The sequence below is a fragment of the Sus scrofa genome, chromosome 18 (genome assembly GCF_054392235.1).
Source record: "Sus scrofa isolate SSC_HxYL_T2T_F1_AM1 chromosome 18, Sscrofa_HxYL_maternal_Yorkshire_Landrace_v2.0, whole genome shotgun sequence".
Taxonomy (NCBI): domain Eukaryota; kingdom Metazoa; phylum Chordata; class Mammalia; order Artiodactyla; family Suidae; genus Sus; species Sus scrofa.
The window spans coordinates 23,860,549-23,879,168 of NC_139400.1; the positions used below are offsets into that span (position 1 = coordinate 23,860,549).

The 18,620-nt window shown below is 40.9% G+C and overlaps 1 protein-coding gene across 16 annotated transcripts in view; it reads right to left on the reverse strand.

The window, feature by feature from the left end:
• LRGUK (leucine rich repeats and guanylate kinase domain containing) overlaps window positions 1–18,620 on the reverse strand; it is a 173,714-nt gene that overhangs the window by 50,431 nt on the left and 104,663 nt on the right. For 13 of the 16 annotated variants that reach the window (XR_014833784.1, XR_014833781.1, XR_014833779.1 and 10 more), the window contains 2 exons: window positions 6,718–6,806; window positions 4,821–4,940 (listed from right to left, as the gene is read on the reverse strand). Coding sequence is in view for 7 of the 16 variants with exons in the window: in XM_085005424.1 (XP_084861550.1) it covers window positions 4,821–4,940; window positions 6,718–6,806 (209 nt within the window). In the remaining 9 variants the exon portion in view is untranslated. Of the gene's footprint in view, window positions 1–3,412; window positions 3,615–4,820; window positions 4,941–6,717; window positions 6,807–18,620 lie in introns of all 16 variants that reach the window. The other 3 variants (XR_014833783.1, XR_014833785.1, XR_014833782.1) reach the window with 1 other exon arrangement.

The following is an 18,620-nucleotide window of genomic DNA, read 5'->3' on the forward strand; positions in this document are numbered from 1 at the left end:
AGAAAATGGCATGAGAAACTTCTCTGGATTTTTAATATGTACCGTGTTTGTTTGCTAGGGTTGCCGTAACAGAGTGCTGTGCACTGGCTGAATGAATGTAGTTGTTTCTCAGTTCCGGAGTCTGCAAGCCCGAGATCAATATCAGCAGGGTCGGTTCCTTCTGAGGCCGTGAGGGAAACTCTTTGCTGGGCCCATCCCCTAGCTTCCAGTGGTTTGCTGGAGATCTTTAACCATCCTTGGCTTCTGCATCACCTCAAGCTCTCTCCCTATGTGTGTGTCTATATCTGAATTTCCTCTTTTTATATGGACACCGATTATATTGATTAGAAGTTCATGCTTCTCAACTATAACCTCATCCTAACTAAATACATCTGGAATGACCCTACTTCCAAATAAGGTCACATACAGAGGTTGTGGGGCTAGAACTTTAGCATATACATTGGGGTGTAGGGGTGGGGGGGATGCAGTTCAACCCATAACACATATGTTTTGGTCTCTTATTTTTGGAAAAGAATAGCTCTTAATTTAAAACACACCCCCTTGAAAAAAAAGGGGGGATCACAGAGCTAGTTCTGCCTTTCAACAATTACTTTTCCTTTGTATCAAAGGGAGTAGTAAATAAAAATGCTTCAGGAGTTCCCATCGTGGCGCAGTGGTTAACGAATCCGACTAGGAACCATGAGGTTGCGGGTTCGGTCCCTGCCCTTGCTCAGTGGGTTAACGATCCGGCATTGCCGTGAGCTGTGGTGTAGGTCGCAGACGCGGCTCGGATCCCGCGTTGCTGTGGCTCTGGCGTAGGCCGGTGGCTACAGCTCCGATTAGACCCCTAGCCTGGGAACCTCCATATGCCGTGGGAGCGGCCCAAGAAATAGCAACAACAGCAGCAACAACAACAAAAGACAAAAAAAAAAAAAAAAAAAAAAAAAAAAATGCTTCAAAAGTCACAAGTCAAAAAGTGGGGATGAAAGGTGCATATGTTACCATAAGGGAAGGGTCAGACTTGAGTGACAGGTCTGATCCACCCTTTTCATTGTGGGAACCAAAGATATATAGCGGAGAGGCCAAGGAAAGATTCTCCCTCACAGCCTCAGAAGGAACCTGCCCTGCTAATACTGATCTCAGGCTTGTGGACTCCAAAACTGTGAGACTATTACTCTCAGTCATTCACTGCAGCCTACTGGGCATTTTTAATTCTATGTATGTATGTATGTCTTTTTAGGGCCACACGCACAGCATATAGAAGCTCCAAGGCTAGGAGTCGAGTTGGAGCTATAGCTGCTGGCCTACACCACAGCCATAGCAACGCCAGATCCAAGCCATGTCTGCGACCTATACTGCAAAGCAGGGTCCTTAACCCACTGAGTGAGGCCAGGGATTGAACCCACATCCTCATGGATACTAGGTGGGTTTGCTACCACTGAGCTACAGTGGGAACTCCTTCATTCTTTTTGTTCCCCTGCTACAACATGAATGTTTGTGTCCTTCCCCCAAACCACCCAAATTTATGTGTTGAAATGCTAACCCCCAATGTGATGGTGTAAGGAGATGAGACCCTTGGGAGGTAATTAGGTCCGGAGGTGAAGCCCTCATGAACAGGATTAGTGCCCTTCTAAGGAAAGACAGAAGGCAGCTTGCTTCCTCTCCCTGTTTTCCACCATGTGTTGGGGCTGGGCACAGCAAGAAGCCAGCCATCCCCACACACCAGGAGGAAGACGCTCATCGGAACCTGACCATGATCTCAGGCAGCTCAGCCTTTAGAAACTACAAGAAATAGGAGTTCCCGTCATGGTGCAGTGGTTAACGAATCCGACTAGGATCCATGAGGTTGTGGGTTCAATCGCTGGCCTCATTCAGTGGGTTAAGGATCCAGTGTTGCCTTGAGCTGTGGTGTAGGTCGCAGACGCGGCTCGGATCCCACGTTGCTGTGGCTCTGGCGTAAGCCGGTAGCTACAGCTCCGATTGGAGCCCTAGCCTGGGAACCTCCATATGTCGCGGGAGTGGCCCTAGAAAAGACAAAAATACCAAAAAAAAAAAAAAAAAAAAAAAGAATTACAAGAAATACCTGTCTGTTGCTCAAACCACTCAGCCTACAGGAATCTGTTATAGCAGCGTAAACTAACACATTCTCTCACTGCATTCCCATCAAGCTTCCTAACTGTACTAAACATTCAGAGCATAAGAAAATCATCAGAGACCTACAGTTTCGACCCAGTCACTGCAAGTCTATTATCTAATTATAGTGTAGAGTCTCTAGTATCCATTGAGATGTGCAGACGTGGCTGGGCCACTTAGGGGGGGATTATTGTTTCTCATCGTCAAATTTAGGAAAGGAAACCCATTCCTCTGCTGTGGGGCAGACTTTTAAAATAACAGTTTAAAGTTAAATCAATACTTCAAAAATTGTGGGAGTTCCCATTGTGGTGCAGTGGAAACGAATCTGAATCTGACTAGTATCCATGAGAATGCGGGTTTGATCCCTGGCCTCGCTCAGTGGGTTGGGATCCAGTGTTGCCATGAGCTGTGGAGGAGGTTGCAGACATGACTCGGATCCCTCGTTATTGTGGCTGTGGTGTAGGCTGGCAGCTGTAGCTACAATTCGACCCCTAGCCTGGGAACCTCCATATGCCATGGGTGTGGCCCTAAAAAAGCAAAAAAAAAAAAAAAAAAAAAAAAAAGCACTCATTGTTGAAAATATGGGAAAGAATATAGAAAATAAAAATATGTCATAATCCCATCACTAGAGGATAATAACTGGTAATACTTTGGTATATTTCTTTTTTTCTTTTTTCTTTTTTTTGGTCTTTTTGTCCTTTTAGGGCCACACCCGTGGCATATGGAGGTTCCCAGGCTAGGGGTCTAATCGGAGCTGTTGCTGCTGGCCTACACCCGAGCCACAGCAATGCCACATCCAAGCCATGTCTGCGACCTACACCACAGCCAAAGGCAACACTGGATCCTTAACCCACTGAGCAAGGCCAGGGGTCAAACCTGCAACCCCATTGTTCCCAGTCAGATTCCTTTCCACTGCACCATGACAGGACCTCCTGGTGTATTTGTTTTTAGTACTTTTTTTCCTATGCATTACCCATGAATATTTTTAAACCTACATGATACTGGATATACTTTTGCATCTGACTTTCAACACACTATTTATATTATAAGCATTGAGTTGCATTTAACTTCATAATTTACCTAAAAGGTGTTTCAATGTAGAGAGTGATATGAGAAAATGAATGGGATCTGCAGGACCAATTTTCCCCCTTTATTGAATATTTCATCAAATGCTCATGGATTTTTAAAGTTTTGGGGGGATATAAAATTAAAACGTATATATCCTGTGCAGATGGTTTAGACGTTACAGAAAAAAGATAAAGAAAATAAAAATAACAAATAATTCTCGAGGGATACCCACTGCTCATGTCTGAGTGTGCTTCCTCCCAGTCTTCTCTTGGCGATTACGCTGCCTCGAGTTCAGGGACCAAACCCACGGACCCCTTCTGAAGAGCTCTTGGTTCTCTGTCACTGCTCCGGCCACAGGTGATTGGATAAAGGATGAGGGCTTGTCCTAAGGGCAGCCAATCTGCAGACCAGCCTGTTTCTCCCCAGGGAAGCACCTGTAGTAGATGGTGATTGATCCAACAACCAGATCTTTGCTTGGGAAGTTTGGATTCAAGGCCCAGAGAGAGAGAGTTCCTGCGGTGGTTCTATGGGATTGGCTGCCTCTCTGCATGTCAGGAGGCACATTGGATCCCGGGCCTGGCACAGTGGATTCAAGGATCTGGAATTGCCATCAGGGATCAGATCTGATCCCTGGCCCAGGAATTCTATATGCCATGGGGCAGCCAAAAAAAAAAAAAAAAGACCTACAGAGAGCAGTCAGTGGTGGTCACAGGCACAGCTGAATTAGAAATGGAATGGAATGGAATGGCCACAAAGGCCAAGCACTAACATCAGCGGTGCAGTGTCTGCTGTGGTTGTGATCAGGCTCAACATACATGTATTCGGGTTTTGAGTTACGCTTTGACATACTAAGCATAGGGATCCAGAAAATGGCCTTTTATAAATGGGGCATCAGCTGGCACACATTTCGGAATACCACACTGTACTCATCAGAGATATGACTGCAAATTACAGGCACCAACTCAGGCTAATTTAAACAACAAAAAGGGAGTTACTGAAAAGCTATTGAGTGGTTTATAGATTGAATGGAAAACGAAAGAACCAGGTTCAAAACCTGGGCAGGAACCACGATAAGCGAGGTGCCAAGAACACAGTCAATCTACAGGACAGGAAGAGGCAGTAGACGCATTTCTTATGTTCCACAGTGGATTCTCTCTCTCTCTCTCTTTTTTTTTTTTTTTTTTTCTTTTTAGGGCCACACCTGTGGCATATGGACATCCCCAGGCTAGGGGTTGAATCAGAGTTGCAGCTGCTGGCCTACACCACAGCCACAGCAATGCAGGGATCTGAGCCATGTCTGTGACCTACACCACAGCTCTAGCAATGCCAGATCCCTAAGCCACACAGTGGATTCTTGATTCTTCTATCACTGGAGACCTGAGTGATCTCCGACTGCCGCCGCACCACTGTGTCTCATCTCAAGTTTCAAAGTCCCAGAGAGAAGCTTCCTTGCTTCCAGTGAACTAGGTTATATGCCTGGGTCCTCCCTAGAGAGCCAGGATCTACCCCATTCAAATTCCACGTCGGAGGTGGGGCTCTGCTTCCCAGTTTCAGGACTTCTCTGAAACGGAGGGCTGAGCGCCACTATTGTAACTAGCCAGCAGAAAACAACGGATTCTATCCAACAAAACTCAACTCACCTTTTTTCAGGAGGTCCAAAGGGAGTTTTAAAATAATCTTCACAAAACTCAAAACTTCTCCTTAGTTCTAAAGCTGTAAAATAACGCAGACTACTGATGGTGGGTGCTGGAACGAGACCCCTGAAATTGGAAATTTAAAAAAATCCAAAAAATTTTGAAATGATAGCAAACATACATGCATATGCAAATGCCAATAAAATCTATGTGGAATACGGTAAGGTATTTACTCGTAAACATTCATGTCAGAGCTTGCCTTGGACACTGGCAAGACACATTCCGATATGTAGTTTAAGCAAATTTGGATTTTTGTGACTATTCCTTATCCTTAAAAGACATTAACATAGGCAAATGATCTTCCTACTGATTAGTACATATTCTATTATAAACCCTCATCCTTTTGTTAATGGGAAGTCCAGTATGTATCAACTTCTATAAAAACTGAAATAGGTATTTTCCAATTTTGTTTATAATCCAGTGCTTTGAAATGATACCAGAGTAAAATATCCCTAAAAATTCTAATACTGTATTTTCAACTTCAGCATAAAATATCTTTTTTTTCATCTACACTGCTCGGCTTGCCCAGAATGATTTGAAAAAAATCAGTAGCTATTTTTAGTGAATAAATCCTACTGTTATTCATTCTAGACTTGCTAAATGGAGTTGCTATGGGCAAAGTAGCCCAACTGCATATAAATGCATGCAAATTCAAAGCATGGCTCTGCCCTAGTATGACCCATTTGGAGCTCTTATTTAAAACAGCTTCAGGTCTCAGTCCACAGTGTTTTAATACGCATAGCCATTCTGCAGGTCAGAGGTCACACAGGCCCCAGCTTTAGCTGCTCTGGGAGACACTGCCCATATTCTGACCACTGCCTTCCCGACAGAGCTTTGTGCATTCCACACGGCATCTCTTCTGACCAGACTATCTAGAGATAACCTACCAATCTAGGGAAAATTAATCACACTATTTTTTGGATATATAGCAGATCAAGATAAAACAATTTTATTTATATTGGTTAAAGATTTTCAACAGATAGCTTAAAATGATAGACAATAAAGAGAAATTGAAAAACATTTTAAGTGGCTTTTTTATTCTGCTTCATTGAATCTCTGCATTTTTAAAAGCTCTTTAAAACACTATAATTAAGGTCTTGTCAGCGCTCTTAGTAACTTTCTGAAACCAGGGACTTCATTTCAGTACTCAAATTTTCCAAAAGGTCACACAGAAAAGAGAATTCAGAATACCGATGCTTATAACATTAATGAGAAAATAAAACACAAACATTACATAAAAATCCTGATTATTCATTTTAAGCAAATCTTAAAGCCTAAAGGTGCTTCTTCACATGGACTAATTAATAGTACAATGATTGCTGTAGTCACTAATACCTACGAAGACTTGACTCTGCACCAGGGACTAAGTGAAACATTGTACATGAAGGACCAAGAATTTGCCAATTAATAAAGAAATTACAGTTTAATATGGAAAGGAAACATTAACCAAATGATCCCACAAATCATTAATTACTATCGTTTTGAGATTCATGAAAGACAAGTGCGGGGTATTCAATAGGATATAATTAAACTTCCATCATCAAAGTCTAGGTGAAAGCCTATAGCTACATTCAAACACCGCCAAAAATATCATTATTTAGTCTCCAAAGACTGCAAAAAATCATCAGTTTCTGGTAGCTATGAGTATATCATGCCTTTAAAAACACATATAAATGAAAGGGAAATACAGCTTCTAGGACTAGGTTTACTACTGAATAACTGAGTCTGTTTTGGTACAAAATTCCCTCTTCATGTTGATGATTTCGGAGCCTTTTTGTATATTGGCATACTAGAAAATCAATCTAAAGATGCCAAGGGGTAAATAAAAGTGACAAATCGCTACCTTTGAAACAGGAGTGTATGACGAGGTGGCGTCTTTCCCATGAGGGCCTGGCGGGCTGTCTCATACTGTCTCTCCATGGACTCTCTTTCCTAGGCAAGAAATATGACCTAAAATTACACGGATGTTAAAAATATATCAGATGATTAAAATAGCTATAATCACTCTCTTCTTGCTAGAGACTGCCAAAGGTGTGCAAAGAAAAAGGAAAAAAGGATAGGCTGAAAAAAACACAACAACAATATTTGTTCAGTGGAAAGAAACAAAACTTTATATAAAGTCAAAATATTTTTATGAAGAATGCAACTTAACAGGTAAACCTTATCTGACATCTAAAATAATAATGGAGCAATTTTTATTGACATTTCAGGTTTAGACTTTTTATCTTTCTAGTGAGATTATCTCTCGAGGATACAGATTTTTATTGTCTTTTTAGCTTCAGCAGATCTTGGCGCACATAGTAACTAACTGAGTGAGTATATCCAACAATGCTAGGTAGGATCCTGGAACAGGACAAGTTATTTTACCGACATCCCATCATCATCACCAAATGCTTGTAAGCATTTGACATTGATGTTTTTATATTATATATTATATAGATCATATATTTATATATCATGTATTAGATTTATATGTTTATATATTTATATATTACACATATTTTTACATTTTATATATTTATATATTATATACCTTATATTTTATATATTTTATATCTTATATGTTATATGTTTTATAAAATATATAAAATATTATACATTTATATATTATATATATATTTACAAACAAACACAGTCTCTGCATTCAAAAGGTTTATAATCTGGAGGCAAAAGGCAATCAGAAAGAGGGAAAAAAGCAAGATAGAGCATGCTTTTTATGAATACACATGCTGTTGAGAAACAGCAGGTCAAGCTTTTCAAGTTGGTCCTTAGACACATGACATGAGAGCTGCCATGTGGACTCGCTGAACAGAGGCTCTCAGGTAGATATTTGCTTGCCAGGACCACGTTTCTGTTCCCCTTCTGTGTAACTGTAATGAAGCGAAAATATCTGCTGGGTAGGAGGGAGGGGATTTATAATGGGACGAGAGAGGGAGAACCCGACTCTACTTAAATTTCACCGTTTAAAAACTGTATGTTCAAATAACTCCATAAACACATCTAAATTGTTTCATACCACTATGACACTACCATACACCAACCAAACCTGCTTTTGTACCCTCACAATGATTTTCAACTATATTGCCTCAGATCACTCTATGCTAGTACACACACTTTCTACTGTGATTTTTCTTTATACCATCCTTTTTTTACCCCATACGGATCCTTGATTTAAATTACATCGTGAGTGGGAAGGCAACAGTGGTATCGGGAGCATAGTTTTTGGACTTCTCAGAATTTCCACGTTAAAAGATAGATACGGCAACTAAGCAGCAAAATGAAAACATCAGAAATTTACAGAAAACTTGGTGACGCGCTCCCCTCAAGCCCCCCCAATATAGGCAATAAGAGCTGAGATACCTGCACAGCATCCGTCTCTATGCAAGAGGAAGACAAAGAAAGTAATAGGGTGACTTAAAGACCTGAGAACAGGACAACTCCCAAACAGCTAAAAAGTCTTCACTGGAAAGTAAAGCAGAACAATTTGGGAACCACAGGTGAAACATGGAGAGGTTGTTCCCATTCTAATAGCAGGTAAGAATAAGGGGTCCACAGTGAGTTCTGAAGGAGCTGGACCGACAGTGAATTCTTGGAATTGACCCATTATGCCGCCCTTCTAAGATAGGGTCCTACACTAAAAAAAAGCTGATGGGAATGGAAGAAAAATTAATTAGTGCAGAGTAAACAGACACAAAAGAAAGGAAATCGAGACGAAAGTAGGGGAGGGGAACAGAGTCAGGAAATCTCAGGGAACTGCCACCTATTTTAACACTATTTGTAAAAAACCCCACTTCTTTCAGTAAGTTTGATAAAGCAAATTTCACTTAAGAATGAGAGATTTTGGGGAGTTCCCTGGTGGCTCAGTAGGTTAAGGATCCAGTGTTGTGTTGTTACCGCTGTTGCATGGATTCGATTCCTGGCCCAGGAATTCTGCATGCTGTGGGAATGGCCAAAAAAAAAAAAAAAAAAAAAGAATGGGAAATTTTCTGGTCAAATCCATTACAAAGTTATTATCAGAAGTAAGAGGAAAGGGGCAGAATAACACTTCTTTTACATACAATGAAAGGAAACGAATATATTCTATAATCTACTATTTCAAAATAAACTAAAAGGCATTAAGATAATGACACAAAACATTAAGGAACAAATAAATTACAATTTCATAAATTCACAAGTGAGGCAACAGAACTCAGGAAACAGAATATAAGAAGAAAATCCCACTCAGGAAATAAAAAATAAGCCAGAAGAAATACAAGAGGGAAGAAACACAGCAAATAATCACTTCAGAGAAACAGAAGCTGAATGAAGAAAAAAACTTTAACTCAAAAAGAAATGAAAAAGGTAAAATGATTCAAGAAAAAAGTGACAAATATTTGACATAGACAAGGAAGACCCAACATATCAACAAAAAAGTTTTCTATAAACTGTCTTCAGTTTTTATAATGGAGGCTGATAGTATTTAGCATTGCTATTCTGACACTCTTCTGTGTGTAAGGTGTATAAAACAAATGAGAGGAGTTCCTGTCGTGGCTCAGCGGAAACGAATCTGACTAGCATCCTTGAGGACGCAGGTTCGATCCCTGGCCTCGGTCAGTGGGTTAAGGATCCGGCATTGCCGTGAGCTGTGGTGTAGGTCATAAATGAGGATAGGATCCAGCTTTGCTGTGGCTGTGGTATAGGCCAGTGGCTACAGCTCTGATTGGATCCCTAGCCTGGGAACCGCCATGTGCTGTGGGTGTGGCCCTAAAAAAGACGGTAATAAATAAATAAGTAATAAATAAATAAAACAAATGAGAAATTTAGTGAGATATTATAATTCTGTCATCTCCTATGTCTTTGAGAAGCAGGACTCTCAATGTGGAGAAAAGAAAAATACGTAATAGAGAAGAAGTTCAGTAAAATCCCCAAGTCTTGAATCTGAATTGGAAATATTCATTTGAACTCCTAAGATATATTATCTAGCCACAGAAAAGGTCTAGAAACAATGGCCACCCCGCAAGCAATGAACAGTCCTTGCAACCATGATGTGTTCTTTGCTACTCAAAGAAATCAAGGCTTCTTGGCAAAAATACTGATTCCAGGTTTGGGACAGGTAATGAACAATACAGTATAGTTTACCTGGTCACATTAGCTAGCAAGATGGCTACAAAGACTGCATGGGTCACGTCGGAAACACCGGGGCCAACTTTCAGAGGCTCTAGCTGACAAGACAGGACAATCTATGCTTCAACCAGGTTAAGAAAATGCAGTATGCAGATACCCTTCCCTATGCACACATCAAGATCATAATGCTAATAAATGCTATTTTAAATTCATTGGTCACTTTCCAAAAATAATAGGAAACCAATTCATTATCTAGGAAAAGGCATTTATATTGCCTATCCTGCATGAACTCTACCACTTGGTAACCAGGTGGCAGGTAAGAGAAGCATCTCTTGACAGCATTATTCCAGCTAATAAATGTGGTGCTGAAGACCAGGCCCTAAACAATACACTGAGTAGAAGAAAGCACCTTTCTTTTGGAGTCAAAATAGACATTTCTAGAATGAGTTTGGGAGTGTTTCTTCCTCTGCAATTTTTTGGAATAGTTTCTGAAGGGTAGGTATTAGCTTTTCTCTAAACGTTTGATAGAATTTGCCTGTGAAGCCATCTGGGCCTGGACTTTTGTTTGTTGGAAGTTTTTAAATCACAGTTTCAATTTCAGTACTTGTAATTGGTCCATTCATCTTTTCTATTTCATCTTGGTTTAGTCTTGGAAGATTGTACTTTTCTAAGAATTTGTCCATTTCTTCTAGGTTGTCCATTTTATTGGCCTATAGTTGCCTGTAGTGGTCTCTTATGATCCTTTGTATTTCTGTGATGTCCATTGTAACTTCTTTTTCATTTCTAATTTTATTGATTTGAGTCCTCTTTTTTCCTTGATAAGTCTGGCTAAGGGAAAAATAGACATTTCTAAGCTGTGTCATCTTAGACAAGCTCCCTGGGCTGACTGGCCTCATAGTATTGAAAGGAAGTAGTGCTTAATAGATGCAGGGCCCAATATTCTGTCATCACATCCACTTTCCTACTGGCATCCATATCTTTGGGTGCTTTATAGGATTGTACTGGCCTTATCTACCACACACACATTTGCTGAACTGGCTTTGAAGGAAGTGGTCATTCAGCAGTTTTTTGTTTTTGTTTTTCTGGAGAATTGGCTTTCAGAGGCTTGGCCTGTTTCAGGAGTAATAGTGTTCCCTAAGGAGCTCAGAGACTGGCTGGAGAAATAGATACAAGTGAAGTTCTGAAAATCAAGCTTTTCCGATAAGACAAAGATCTAGTCAAAACAATTCCAGAGCAAAAAATCTGCAGCTACAGTTCCGATTTGACCCCTAGCCTGGGAACCTCCATATGATGTCAGTGTGGCCCTAAAAAGACAAAAAGACCAAAAAAATAAATGAATTAATTAAATTAAAAAAACCCTTCACTAAGCCATTATAACTTTCAAGTACGTTTTCCAGGGAGCCAACCATGCAAAATGGGGTGGCTATCAAAGGGAAATAGAAGCATAGTGATACCATGAAAACTTAGATTTCAGTAATCAATATTTTGTATAGGGAGTTCCCATCACGGCTCAGTGGAAATGAACCTGACGAGGATCCATGAGGACACAGGTTCAATCCTGGATTCACTTAGTGAGTTAGGGATCCGACATTGCTGTGAGCTATGGTGTAGGTCGCAGACTCAGCTCTGGTTCCACACTGCTGTGGCTGTGGTGTAGGTTGGCAGCTACAGCTCTGATTCGAACCCTAGCCTGGGAACTTCCATATGCCACGGGTGTAGCCCTAAAAAGACCAAAAAAAAAAAAGTATGTATAAATAAAAATCTATCATTGGATAGTGTTTACTATATACTTTTTGCAGAGCTGGGTTTTGTTTTGTTTTTTGTTTTTGTTTTTGTTTTGTTTTGTCTTGTTTTTGCCTTTTTGTCTTTTAGGGCCACATCTGTGGCATATGGAGGTTCCCAGGCTGTGGGTCAAATTGGGGCTACAGGTACCTGCCTACATCACAGCCACAGCAATGCCAGATCCGAGCCAGAGTCTACAACCTACACCACAGCTCACGGCAATGCCAGATCCTTAACCCAATGAGTGAGGGCAGGGATTGAACCTGAAACTTCATGGTTCCTAGTTGGATTCATATCTGCTGCACCATGATGGGAACTCCTGCTTTTTTTTTTTTTTTCTCAGACTTAAAAATTGTGAGTGTTTAAGAAGCAAGGGTGATTAAAATTATATTTGTAGTTCTCTATGAATCTTTTAGAGACATTCCAATTGATGTGCTTTGGGAGTCATTCAGAAAAGTAAATACCATTTGAGCTATAAAGAGAGAAGAAATAAAGGAACAAAGGTTTATATAAGCAAAAAGGAAGAAGTGAGTACCTTGACTGTGTTATTAAATTGTTTTAATTCATATTCATAGAAAGATTTTATATTGATGAACTATTAGAGTAACAAGCAAGAAAAGTGATGTTAGCAGATTTTGAAGAGCAAAGAATACTATTCCTTCCTAAAAAAGACAAGTCCTTTGAGCCCTGGATTAAATCCCCAATGACCATAGATGAGGAAAAAAAACCAGCTGTCGCCGTATCAGGAGTCAGTCACACTGAGGATCTCCGTCTCCAGCAGCCCTTTTTCTACCTAAAGAAAAAAAGGCAGTCGTAGAAGGGCTGCAGATACACTGCCCTCACCCTACCCATGAACAGAGAGCAGAGAGTCTCACTGCTACACTATAGAGTCCATGAGGGCAAGGACCAGGACATTCTCCTTCAAGTATCTGAGCAGGATCTCATCAGAAAATTCTGCTCTATGCTGGGAAGCAAATCCAGACCTTACACACGTGGTAGGAATTCAACAAATTCGTAATGGGTAGATAGAGGAACGCGTGAAAAGGAAGGAAGGGGAAGGGGAGGGAATCTTGTGCCATTGGGATGGTCAAGGGTGGCTATGAGAACAAAAGCCTTTCCTAGGCTTCTAAACTAACAAAGACATGGGAGTTCCCATTGTGGCTCAGCGGTAATGGACTGGACTAGTACCCATGAGGATGCGAGTTTGATCCTGGCCTCACTCTGTGGGTTAAGGATTGGGCATTGCTGTGAGCTGTGGTGTAGGTTGCAGACGTGACTTGGATCTGGCATTGCTGTGGCACAGGCTGGCAGATTCAGCCCCTAGGCTGGGAACTTCCATATGCTTCTGGTGAGACCCTAGGAAAAAGAAAAAGCCAAAATATGAACTCATCCTCCAATAAAGTATCACAGCGACCATGGACATGCCTCCTGTCACACAGGACCACACTTCCCTTAGTTCAGTATTTCACCTTTCTCAGATTTACATCTATGGGATAGTAAGCTAAGCCTCAGCCCTTAAGAGTTTCCTCCTTAATCTGGTCTATTGCTGTGAGCTGAATTCCTTTCTTCAAACCTTTCAGATTGATCATCCAGCTGGACCTTTGCTGGCTTTGGTTTTAGCATCACCCTCAAACTCCCAACTGAAAGATTTCTCTTGATCTTTCAAGCTGCAGGAAATCTTACCCAACCCCAGCGTGGTAAGTCCCTCTCTGAGGCTTGTCCAGCTAATGAACAGACAAGTGACACTCACTCCATAACCCCGGGTGTCTTCCTAACCTCCCTCCCCCTGCAACTGTCAGCCTCCCTCAAGTCCCTTGAGGCCCTTTTCAGCTATTACCACCTTCTTCCCCCTCCAGAGGTAAGTACTCTCCTGATTTTTATGGCAACCACTTCTCTTTATATTTTTATTACCTGAACTTGCATCCGTAAATAACATGGTTTCCTACTGCCTTATTTTTAATTATACATTAATAGTATTATATCACATGTATTGCTTGGAGTCAAGGATTCTTTGGTCTAAGAGCATGAAAGATACATCTGAATTCCTCTTGTGGTGCAGTGGAAAACAATTCCGACTAGGAACCAAGAGGTTGCCGGTTCGATTCCTGGCCTTGCTCAGTGGATTAAGGATCTGGCATTGCCCTGAGCCATGGTGTAGGTCACAGACGAGGCTCAGATCTGGCATTGCTGTGGGTATGGTGTAGGCTGGTAGCAACAGCTCCAATTAGACCCCTAGCCTGGGAACTTCCACATATTGCGGGTGTGGCCCTAAAAAGACAAAAGACAAAAAAAAGAAAATAAATAAAAGATACATCCATGGAGTGAATTGTGTTCATTTTCATTACTATATGTTGTGATATGAATATTCAGAATTTTACTTGACTCCTCTACTGCTGATGGGCTTTTGAGGTCTCAGTTTTGGACTGCCATGCACGGTGCTGCTATAAACACACCTGTTCTTCTCTGAAGGTGTGCACGGCTACTTGTTTGTAGTGGGTACATATTTCAGGATGACCACTGCTGAGCCTAGTGTATGTGTGTTCAATTTCAGTGGATAATGCCCAGCTACTATCCAAAGTGTCCAAACGGAACTTCCCACCAGTGGTCTTATGAGAATGTCCACTGCTCCACATCTGAAGAGTCAGTCATTGTAGCACTTCTAGTGCCCGCATAGTATCTCATTGTGGTCACAATTTGCATTTTCCTAATAACTAGGTTCAGGATCTCTTCATATGATTGTTGGCCATCTAGATAGTATCTTTTATGAAGGGATTTTGCTATGGATTATTTGTTTTTTCCTTAATAATTTATAGGAGTTTTTTGCTTTGTTTGTCTTTTGTCTTTTTAGGGCTGCACTCACGGCATGTGGAGGTCCCCAGGCTAGGGGTCTAATGGGAGCTACAGCTGCCAGCCTACACCACAGCCACAGCCACAGCCACACCACATCCAAGCCGTGTCTGAGACCTACACCACAGCTCACGGCAACGCTGGATCCTTAACCCACTGAGCAATGCCAGGGATCGAACCCACAACCTCATGGTTCCTAGTCGGATTCATTTCCTCTGTACCCCAATGGGAACTCTTATAGGAGTTCTTTATATATTTTGCATACAAGCATTTTGCCAGTTTTACTTAATGCAAATTTCTTCTCCCTCTTTTATTCTCTTTAATGCTGCTTTTTTGATTAACAGAAGTTCTTAATGTTAGTGTTCCTCAGTGTTTCCAATTTTTCCTCTATAATTTGTGCTTTTTGCACATTTAAGAAATCTTTCCCCACCTCAAAGTCCTCCAAGTCTTCTCTTTCATTAGCTTCTGAAAGTATTATTGCCTTGTCTTTCACATTCATATAAACAATCTCCCTTAGATTAACTTTTCTGTATGATGCGGGTTCAGGGTTAAGTTTAACTTTTTCCATATTTATATCTAGTGCAAAATACCATTATTTTCACACTGCTCAGCAGTGACACTCTTTTCATCGATTAAACTCCTTTGTGTGGAGGTCTGCTTCTGGCCTCTTATTTAGTTCATTAGCCTATTTTTGTCCCTATTCCAGCATTTATATGTAAATATTAAAAGCTACTTATAAATCCCCACAAAAATTTATGAGGATTTTGGACTGGCTTGCACTGAGTCTACAGGCTTCTTTGGGGAGAGTTGACATTTGTACAAAACTGAGTCTGATAACCCATGAACATGGTCTCTACTGATTTAGAGCTTCATTGTTTCCTAATTAATACGTTCAGCATTTTTCCATGTAGAGATATTATATAACTTTCAAAAGGTTTATTCTTTTTTTTTTTTTTTTTTTTTTTTTTTTGGTCTTTTTAGGGCCGCACCCGTGGCATAGGAGGTTCCCAGGCTAGGGGTTGAATTAGAGCTGTAGCTGCCAGCCTGCACCACAGCCACAGCAGTGCTAGATCCGAGCTGCATCTGCGACCTACACCACAGCTCATGGCAATGCTGGATCCCCAACCCACTGAGCGAGGCCAGGGATCGAAACCGTGGAAACCTCGTCCTCACGGACACTAGTTGGGTTTGTTAACCACTGAGCCATTATGGCAACTCCTAGATTTATTCTTTTTTTTTTTTTTTTTTTTTTTTTTTTTGTCTTTTTGCCTTTTCTAGGGTCACTCCCGCGGCATATGGAGGTTCCCAGGCTAGAGGTTGAATCGGAGCAGTAGCAGCCGGCCTACGCCAGAGCCACAGCAACGCGGGATCTGAGCTGGATCTGCAATCTACACCACAGCTCATAGCAACACCGGATCCTTAACCCTTGCTCGAACCCTGAGCAAGGCCAGGGATCGAACCTGCAACCTCATGGATACTAGTCGGATTCGTTAACCACTGAATCACGATGGGAACTCCCCAGATTTAGTCTTAACATTTGATTATTTTGGGATGCTACACAAAACATAAAGTTTTTAAAATATGAAATTATTGCTATTACAGACTAAATTTGTTTTTGTATATTGACATTGTATCTAACAATCTTGCCAAATGTACTTAATAACTGCTCCTAAATTAATATTATTTCTTTTTTATTGATAATATAATTGACATACAACATTGTGTAAGTTTGAGTTGTACAAGAGCTGAGAGCCTGAACCCCTTTCGCCTTTCCCTGCCAAACATTATCTTCAAAACAACAAAACATTTGTTTTGTGGTCAATAACATATAAAGAAATGTCATATGCATTGGATCCAATAACACTGTAAAGCAGGTGTTACTAGTCCCACTTTACAGGAGAGGAAATGATACATCATAGCAGAGAAGTGACTTTGTAAACTCAACCCAGCAGGTGGCAAGACTGTCACATGAACTCAGAGTTACTGCCTTTCCTCTTAGGTCAAGGGGTCAATACTTAAATGTAGATAGAAGCAAGAAGAAACTAAAAATACACACAGGCACACACGTAAATATATACTTACCCACCTAGTTATAACATGTGACTACCCCGGAATAGACTGGTTTCAGAAGATGTACACAAAACCAGCTACGTTATTTTGTAATCACATCTTGACAGCTATATAGTTACTAAACCTTGGACAAAGAAAGAGTGGAAAAGTAGAATAAAAGCGTAGATTGAAAGATCTCACACGGTGAGTTTAATCTAGTTTAAGAGCGTGGGCTTCAACCTAAGCTGGAAAGGATGCTTTGGAGAAACAGAACCAACAACGCATTGACAATGGGAAGTCCTACTTAGTCCACCACGACCAAACAGCTCTCTTGATAGTCTTAAAAGGTAAATATGAACACATTAAATCTACAGTTAAGATAGCAAAAAAGCACAAACATTTCTACCTTTTGGGGGGGGCCAATTTATAAGTTTTTCGACAGAGAAAGTTGCAATTACTTTCTCCAGTCTACTAAAAAAATTCCAAAAATATGTGGGAATTTATGTTGGGAAAGAAAAAGGAGGAAAGACCATCTTCTGAGGGGTTGCAGTGAGGGATACATGAGATAATTGACATGAAAGGCCTTCCCAAATTATAAGGGATGTTTAAAGGCTATTTATGGTCTCCAACATAACACCGTAACATCTCATTAAAGCTTCTGTTGTGATGATCTTAAAAAAGTTGTTGCCCATTTCATAACATGATAAGCCATACAAGAGATGAACAACTTACAAAATATCCTAAAATTTGAAAAATACTTAAAACTTCAAAATACCATTACATTCATAATCTTTATAAGAAAATGAGACACTAAAAATAACCTTAGGCAAATTCACCCTATATATATATGACAGAGGCAATTTAGTACTACTTTTGCTCTAATTTCCAAAGAGTGAATCTATCTATTTGTTCTTGGGGATTTAATTGCTTTCCTTTCTTTCTTTTTTTTTTTTCTTTTCTGGACTGTACTCGTGGCATATGGAGGTTCCCAGGCTAGGGGTTGAATCGGAGCTGCAGCTGCTGGCTCACACCACAGCCACAGCAACACCAGATCCGAGCCACCTCTGTGACCTACACCACAGCTCAGAGCAACACTGGATCCTTAAACCACTGAGCAAGGCCAGGGATTGAACCTGTGTCCTCATGGATGCTAGTCAGATTCGTTTCTGCTGAGTCACGACAGGAACTCCTTAATTTGCTTTTCCATGAAGCTACTCTGTTATATCTCCACCAGTGCTGACAAGTTAAATTACCAGGACCTTGGGCTGCAGGGGGTTTGAATATTGTTGCTGTCGTGGATCAAATGGCTAATCCTCTAACACAGGACATAGTATATTTCCAGACTAAGCACTAGATGCCCTGGATTATGGGGGCTGAATGGTTTCTTGGGGTTAGGGGGTGACTGCAGGTAAAGAATAGCACTGGGCATGTCAAAATTCATTAGAATTTTTGACAAGTGGTCTGTATGCCTGTTCCCCCACTGCCACCAAGCTGGCCCTTCTACTGCTACCCTGCCTTTTTATCATACTATCTGCTCTCCAGTTTCTCCATACTGTTCATTAATTTAATATAATTTAATTAATTTTTGCTCTTTAGGGCCACAGGTGTGGCAAATGGAAGTTCCCAGGCCAGGGGTTGAATCTGAGTTATAGCTGCTGGCCTATGCCACAGCTCATGGCAATGCCGGATCCTTAACCCGCTGAGGGAGGCCAGGGATTGAACCCACGTCCTCGTGGATACTAGTCAGATTCATTTCCACTGTGTCACAAGGGGAACGCCCCATCCATTAATTTTAAATTGAGATTCTGGAGATGAATTGTAGCTGAGAACACATTGTGTGTGTGTGTTTCATCTCTGTTCTTCTGTTCTCCCTCCTGGGTCCCTGAGTGCCCTTGATCAGAGAAAAGCTGTCTTTAATTAGGCCTGAAAGTTTTCTAACAGGTAACATTTAGATTGGTCATGTTT